We start from the raw sequence: 8,298 nt of genomic DNA, 5'->3' as shown, positions 1-8,298 counted from the left end.
GGAGAGGAGAGGTCAGGGTCCTAGTAGCCCTGTCAACGGCATGGGTCCAAATCACAGCAGGAGATGTTTTAAAATCTATTTTCCCCTCCCTTCCTAGGATCTGCACCGCACGGGCTGTAGCTCCTACTGCGGCCAGGAGGCCGAGCAGGACAGGGTGGTCCTGAAGCGGGTGCTGCTGGCGTACGCCAGGTGGAACAAGAATGTCGGGTACTGCCAAGGCTTCAACATCCTAGCTGCTCTGATTCTGGAAGTGATGGAGGGCAATGAGGGGGATGCCCTGAAAGTGAGTATCAGGTTCAGACAAAGGCAATTGGATGCTGCAGTTGGTGCTGTAACTCTCTCCTCTGATGCCTATCCCCTTCTGATCCCTTTGTAATCACTGTGATAGAATTTCCCCAATTAAAGCCATGCCAGGTGACATGCATTAGCCAGCTCAAAGGCAATCACTCTGGCATTCATGATGCCAGATGATCTTATTTGAAGGCTCACGTGGCAGGAGCATTTGCTGGGTATGTTCATGTGGTTGTTGGCAAGGTTGAATTCCTCACAGGCTGTTTGAACTGAAGGGGTCTCAAGTATTTGATGGTGGTTGGCTGAAGACCTTTTTGTTCCTGCCCTGTAAGGTTCCTTACCCCAAACTGGCAGCTGACATCCTCCAAATGAGCAAATTAGAAGAGATTATAGATAACAAGCGTCCCATGTGATAGCTGGTACATTTCCATTCCCATGGTCACCAGATGAGTTTATAAACCAGGGAGCGTGGTGGCAGGTAGGCCAGTGCGGTGCTGGAGCAGTAGCTGAGCTTGTATCTGCAGGCAGGAGGAAGATAGGGAGTTAGGGAGGGAGGAAGGAAGGGATGGAGGGGATAGAAAGGGGAGAAAAGAGAGAGACTGGGTCTGGCCTGAGCTTTTGAAACCTCACAGCTCACCCCTAGTGACACACCTCCTCCGACAAGGCCACATCTAATTCTTCCTAAGCAGTCTGCCAACAGGGAACAAAACGTTCAAATCTATGAGCCTCTGGGGTTGTTTGCATTGAAGCCATCACAGAGTGTATGTCGAATACGAAGGCTTGCGAGTGTGGCGGATACCACTGCTCCTTTGCCTAAGGCAGTGTGAGTTTCCAGTTCATAGCTGGATCTCCAAGCGGATGTTGACCCTAGTGTTTGTGACGTATGAAATTTAATCTTTGTATTCAAGCCTCCACCTGCTTGACTGGGGAATATCTTGGTGACATGGAAAAACAAACAAATGTTCCTTCTGGTTTTATATATCACGGTAGACTTAATTATAAGCCCAACCTGAAGTGCGTTCACCCCTTCACGTTTTCTGTTTATGTATTGAAGGCAATAACTTTGAAGCTACCTGACCATCTAAAAGGTGATGTCAGGGAGAGGGAAAGGCAGTGACAGGTTCAGTGTGTGATTTTCGGGGTGCTTTAAATTAAGAAGCAATTTTAGCTGGGCGTGGTAGGGCACACTTTTAATGCCAGCACTCGGGAGACAGAGACAGAGACAGGAGGATGTCTGTGAGTTTGAGGGTAGCCCAGACAAGGCTACTTTGGGTAAGTCCACAGGTTAGCAGTTTTTCTCAGGTGTAATTTTCGAGTCTGAAGTAGGAAGTGTTCTGCTGAAGAGTTAGAATAAGTGATTCAGAACGTAGTGGTGTGGGGGAAGAGGGTGCATAGATCCCGGTCAGATCACAAAAGGGCTCAAAAATGCCTGAGAAATTAAAGACACATAAAACAGCTGAAGTGGGGCTTAGGGATGGTGGTGCACACCTTTAATCCCAGCACTCAGAAGGCAGAGGCAAGTGGATTTCTGTGAGTTCGAGGCCCACCTGGTCTACAGAGCAAGATCTAGGACAGCCTGGGCAACACAGAGAAGCCCTGTCTCGAAAAACAAAGCAAAACAAAACAAAAGAAAAGCTGAATTGGGATTTAAGATTTGTGGTGCACATTTTATAATCCCAGCACTTGGGAAATGGAGGTATGAGGATCAGAAGATTTTTTTTTATTTCAAAAATGATTTTATCTTTATTTTATGTACTTTGGTGTTTTGCTTACATGTATGTCTCTGTGAGGGTGTTGGATTCTCTGGAACTGGAGTTACAGACAGTTGTGGGCTGCCATGTGGATGCTGGGAATTGAACCCATGTCCTCTGGAAGAACAGCCAGTATTCCTAACCACTGAGCCATCTCTCTAGCCAGAGGATCTGGAGTTTAAGGGCAGCCTTGGCTACATAACAAATTCAAAGTCAGATCCTGTTTAAAAAGAAAAACTATAAACAAAACCAATACTAAACGAAATAAGACAAAATGAGTTCAGAGGATGTGGTGGGATGCCACATGAGGATTCGTGGGCTTTGGTAGACGCCTCGCAGGCAGAGGAAGGCTGGGTTCTTGAGGGGACCTTCCTGCTCAGGAAATGATTGCCCGTCTGTTTTTCCAGCAGCTGTTTCAGCCTCTGCGAGCTAAACGGCCTTGGGGAATAGATAGGATCAAGCCGGCCACTGCCTCTGCCTCCGCACCTACCGCGCTTGTTTAGAAGTGTTTGGAATCCAGCCCGTGGGTAGAGTGAGGGGGGCTGTCTCTTATGATTTCATATCAGAATTTGAGATGACTTTACACCTAGGGTTTTATTACGTTATGGGATTATTAACATAATTGGGGCAGAGAGGTGGCTCAGAGGGCAAAGAACAAAGTAACTCAGTGGATAAAGCAGCTCAGATCCCCAGGACTCGCATGACACTTGGGTGGATGTTGCCTGCCTGTCACTCCTGCATGCTGAGGGGCAGAGCAAGGCAGTCCCTAAGTGAACAAGCTAGCTAGCCAGACTAGTAGCTCTGCTTCAGTATATGATGTGCGAGGTAATTGTAGCCTGCGTCTCGCATTAGCCTCGGTCCCACACACGTACTTGTTCTCATATGAGCATGCGCTTTCCACAGGACCCCCATCGCGCATGTGCACAGAAAAGAACCTCCCAGCACAACTGAAGAATTGTTTGCAGTTTTAAAGAGGTCATAATTTCTTAATACAAAGGTGTTAGGGTTGGGTGGCACCTCTGGAGCGAAGTTGGCTGCCTTGTACGAGAGGCCAAGTATGTGGACCGTAGGTGGTCCGGGTGGCAGTCAGTGCATCGGGTGGGCACCCTGCCTTAGGGTGGGCATTTCATGACAGGGTAGCTCTTGAGATTTTCATATTGCCTGGTATATGGGTTAGGTCTCCTGCACGATGAATAAATAAATCTGTTTTCTCAGTACTGTATAACGCGGATGTGAAAAGTAGCGAGGTGTAGATTATGATCTTGAAGTTTGTCTCCCTTGTTCACCCCCTCATCTTTGGATGACCCATGTCCGCCAGAGCCCTCTGCTCTGCTGGGATCTGCTCTTCCGTCCTCCGACTCCACTCCCTCTCCCACATTGGTCCTCCCAGGCTGCCTTCTCTCCGCAGGGGTTGGGTGAATTTTTGTTTTTCCCCTGTGGCCGAGCTTCTGCCTCGCAGGTGATCTGTTTATGTGGTAAATCCCGTCAGTCCTAATGTAGCAAACTCCTTGGGCTGCCCATCCTGTGTGGAAGGCTGTGAAGGGATTTCCTGGGGCTCTGCCTTATACACAGAGCCAAGACCTGAAAAATAAAATGGGCCTTATCAGGGCTAAAACGTAACTTCCTTTTTGAAAATGGGGTTTTGTGGGATCCTATGAGACAGTGATTTCCCCATGAGCATATAGAGCCGTGTGTGGTTCTGGTCTTTGTTTTTCTGGTGTTCTGGGGAGTGAGCTGGACTTCCAGGGAGTGGGGCATCACACAGCCTTCAGGCTCTCTGGGAAAGGCTCTGCACCGAGCTGGTGTGGGCTTTGATGGGTCATTTGAGTGGCTTCTGACATTTTTTTTTTTTTTTAGACAAGGTTTCTCTGTAGCTTTGGTGCCTGTCCTAGAATTAGCTCTTGTAGACCAGGCTGGCCTCGAACTCAGAGATCCGCCTGCCTCTGCCTCCTGAGGGCTGGGATTAAAGGCGTGCGCCACCACCACCAGGACGGCTTCTCACATTTTAGAAAAGGCCACACAAGTACAGCGATCAGATGAAACAGCAATTTGAGGAGCTCGTGTGGCAGGAGCCATTTTACCAGGCTCCAAGTGTGCAAACAAGACCTAGTTGTGTTCTCCAAGGCTGGCGTTGGTCTCTCTGATAGCCCAGGTAGCCGCAAGTGCATCTCGAGGCCTGCCTTAGCGCGGGTGTTTTACAACGGGCCACTCTTGGGATTTTCGTATCCAGGTTGTAAAATCCTATGACCTCAAGGGGCCAGGATCGAGGATCCTGCTGGAAGCTGGGAGCTTGTGATTTCTCGTTTCTCCATGAGGCTGAGGGTTGTGTAATCACAGCTACGTACCGGGTGAACTCAGGTCTGGCAGCCCTTCTAGAAACTTCACAGCACAGCTGATTTTGGGTTACTTAGATAATTATGCCACCCGCTCCTTGCGTCTGGTGTAGGTGAGTCCTGAATTGGTTTCTGACACACTGGGAGGCATGTGTGCTTTGGCTAGCTGCTTTGGTCTATTTGGATGTGCTTTCTTCTCTGGGCCTGCTGGGAACCTGGTGGGTATGAAGTAGTCTTGTTATATTCCTTTTTTAGATTATGATTTACCTGATTGACAAGGTACTTCCCGAGAGCTACTTTGTCAATAACCTTCGGGCACTGTCCGTGGACATGGCTGTCTTCAGAGACCTCTTGAGAATGAAGCTCCCTGAGCTGTCTCAGCACCTTGATGCTCTTCAGAGAACGGCAAACAAAGAGAGCGGAGGTAACGATGGCTCGTGGCGATTACAGTTCGGGAAGTGTTTGGCTTCTCTGGTTCTGCTCTGCAAGGAGACTGGCGCACAGACCTTCCTGGTCAGCTAAACTGGCACCAGTAGGACTTCGTTAAACCGAGCTACAGGTGCAGTGCTGGCGCAGACCGTGACCTCGGTAGAAGCAATGAGGTTAGAGAAGAGTGTCTCTGGGCCCCCTGGCCCCTCCTAGCTATAATGTGCCTGCGTGGGGCACTTCTGAGATTGCCAGTCGCTGTGGTAGACTGCACTTGCAGCCTGGCCTGATCATTTAAAGCTGGGAGCACAGGCCTGGGGTTGCACTCAGTGGCGGTGTTTATCCAGCATGTGTTGAGGCCCTAGGTTTGATCCCTTGTACTACCCCCCTAAAGAAAGAGGTGAAATGACAATAATGAGGGGGCACACAGAAGGATTTTGTTGTTTTTGAGGCAGGGTCTCACTGTGTATCCCATGCTGGCCTCAGATTTAACAGAAATCCTCCTGCCTCAGCCTCTTAGTACAGAAATGACTAGTTTGTACCAGCATACCCAGCTATATTAATGGGTTGTGAAAATGTAGTTGTTATTAAAATACACTGGAGGTTTTGAGACAGCTGCGTGTCTCGAAGGATCTTCTTGTGTGGCTTGGCTGTACTATATAACTGTACGTTCAAGGTAGTGGCAGATACAAGCAATTGAAATCCATGTTTTTCTTCAAATCCCTTTGCTCTTGATCACAAGGAATAACCTCAGAATCTAGTCTCTGCCCAAATATTTGTTCACAGGAAAGAAGAAAGTGTTTGTTTTGTTTTTACTTATTCTTAGATAGTTGTACTTATTGACAGTCATTGGAAGCACACATCTAAAAATCTAGACATTTATAGTCACCCTAACTGGGAAGGCTTTTAGTCAAGTCAGAAATTTCAAAATGGGCCAAGACTTAGATGTGTCTTTAAACGTCTTCTATGTATCACTTAGTTCAAAATAGTTTAACGTTTAGAGCTGTTTAACATTTAAACATTTTGGAACTTTTCCAGCTTATTTTCTCTCTTTCAATTGTGATCTGGGAATTATATAACTTAAGAGATAAGTAATTTATAATAAGGAATTTTAGTCATTATAGCTGCATTTGATTAAAGTGGGAACTATAAGATTTTGAAAGTTTGCTGGCATTTTGTTTTGTTTTTCTGTTTGGGTGGTGCTGGAGTTTGAACCTGGGTCTCCGAGGTGCCAGGTGAGCACTACGTCACCGCTCTACTCCCAGCCCTTGTGTTTGTTTTTGAGAAGTTACAATCAGTTGTTTTCACAATGTGAAAACTCTGGTTTTTTTTGGTGAGGAAAATTCTTCTTACTCTTAAGCAGCCTTTGATAAGAAGACCCAGATCTAGTTCAGGTAAAACTCTGTGAAGTGTGGCAAAGAATTTATGACGGTCAAGCCTTGGAATTTTCTGTAAAATGTTTATTCTAGAAATCCAAGAGGGGAAAAGGAGGAAAGAGCGGGAAGCAGCACTGTTTGGGTGGCGTGGAAGAGAGAACGGGCACTGTGCATCTTACAGATCTCCATTCTGGAGGACTTCTGTCTTGTTTCGTTTCAGGTGGCTATGAGCCCCCGCTCACCAACGTCTTCACGATGCAGTGGTTTCTCACTCTCTTTGCCACGTGCCTCCCTAACCACACGGTTTTGAAGATCTGGGACTCAGTCTTCTTTGAAGGCTCGGAGGTCATCCTGAGGGTGTCGCTGGCTATCTGGGCAAAGCTGGGAGAGTAAGTGGTAGCTGCACTCTGGTGTTCGCAGTCTTCGGGCTCTACAGTGCGAAACATTGGCATGTATGTGTGAGAGCGAGCGAACTGTGGGCTGTTGTGGATTGTGTTAGTCTCCAGGAACCTCGGCCAGCCCAGCCGGCATTTCTGGGAGACAGGGACTCTCGTCTGGGATGGCAGGCTTCCTCAAGATCGTCTCTGCAGTATTTGACCATCCTCAGGCTTTCCAGAGGAGGGATGGGGAGCATCGCTAGAGAAGAAACGGCTGTATCTGTAAAGAAATAGGCAGACTTGCCGGCACACATAACAATTGGGATTATTTTATTTCTTGAGACAAAGTTTTATCTAGCCTCAACTTACTATGAAGTGGAGAATGACCTTTGACTCCCAATCCCCAGTCTCTATCTCCCAAGTGCTGGGATTATAGGTGTGGATCATTACACCTGGCTCTTGGGTTATTTATGAATCTTTATTATTCACTTTGTTCTGCGTTAAGAGCTGGGATGAAATTAAATGAGAGTCCCTGCACAAACTGTACCTGTGCTTGTTACAGCCAGTAGGAGGTGGTATATTTGTCTATGCTTACACAGCCAGCGGGAGGTGTGTCTGTGCTTGTTACAGCCATCAGGAGGTGTGTCTATGCTTGCACAGCCATCAGGAGGTGTGTCTATGCTTGCACAGCCAACGGGAGGTGTGTCTATGCTCGTTACAGCCAGCAGGAGATGTGTCTATGCTTGCACAGCCTGTAGGAGGTGTGTCTATGCTTGCACAGCCTGTAGGAGGTGTGTCTATGCTTGCACAGCCAGCAGGAGGTGTGTCTGTGCTTGCACAGCCAGCGGGAGGTGTGTCTATGCTCATTACAGCCAGCAGGAGGTGTGTCTGTGCTTGCACAGCCAGCGGGAGGTGTGTCTATGCTCATTACAGCCATCAGGAGGTGTGTCTGTGCTTGCACAGCCTGTAGGAGGTGTGTCTATGCTTGCAGAGTGAGCAGCCCAATAGAAGGTGCTTCCCTTCCATTCATGAGGAATCTCTTAGATGTTCAAATCTGGTTCCACCAGAGCATGATACCAACCAGATTTCACTTATTTCCCTTCCTGGTAATGAGAAAAATGGCAGTTTCTGCTCATTTATAGCCAACTCAAGAAGCAGAGAAATTTCCCGTGAATCACTTGAGCAGGCATCCATGACAACATGCCAGAACACTAGCAAACCATGGGCAGTGTTTTTCTGTAAATGTTTTAAAAATGACACTTACTTATTTATGTGTCTTTATGTGCATGGGTGCACAGTGCTGTGGCATATGTCGGTCAGAAGACAACTTACAGGAGCTGGTTCTCCTCTTGCGCCATTTGGATTCTGAGTGTGGGGCACCAGTTGCCAGGCTTGGCAGCTCTTTTACCCACTGAGCCATCTTGCCCACTCTGTTTTGAAAGCTTTTAGCTAGACTTTTTATTTATAACTTTTTTTCTGGAAAGAACTTTTACAAGGAAAAATCCAGGAACTATCAATTCTAGGGTTTAAAAAATCATTAATATACGTATTTGTAAACATCACATAGCTGCCATCTTTTTTATTGATTTTATTGAGCTTTACATTTTTCTTTGCTCCTTTCTTCCTCTCCCCTCCCCTTATATCCTCTCCCATGGTCCCCATGCTTCAAATTTACTCAGGAGATCTTTTTATACTTCCCTTGTAAATTAGATCCACGTATGTCTCTTTTAGGGTCTTCATTGTT

The 8,298-nt window shown here is 47.1% G+C and overlaps 1 protein-coding gene across 2 annotated transcripts in view; it reads left to right on the top strand.

Moving 5' to 3' along the window:
• Positions 1-8,298, top strand: part of Tbc1d30 (TBC1 domain family member 30) — a 79,410-nt gene that overhangs the window by 49,271 nt on the left and 21,841 nt on the right. For both annotated transcript variants that reach the window (XM_026784546.1, XM_005357925.3), the window contains 3 exons: positions 98-283; positions 4,631-4,799; positions 6,398-6,566. In XM_026784546.1, the coding sequence (XP_026640347.1) occupies positions 98-283; positions 4,631-4,799; positions 6,398-6,566 (524 nt within the window). The remainder of the gene's footprint in view (positions 1-97; positions 284-4,630; positions 4,800-6,397; positions 6,567-8,298) is intronic.

This window comes from Microtus ochrogaster, chromosome 24 (genome assembly GCF_000317375.1).
Source record: "Microtus ochrogaster isolate Prairie Vole_2 chromosome 24, MicOch1.0, whole genome shotgun sequence".
Classification (NCBI taxonomy): Eukaryota; Metazoa; Chordata; class Mammalia; order Rodentia; family Cricetidae; genus Microtus; species Microtus ochrogaster.
The sequence above is the reverse complement of the archived record's forward strand: the minus strand, read 5'-3'. Positions and strand labels throughout refer to the sequence as shown.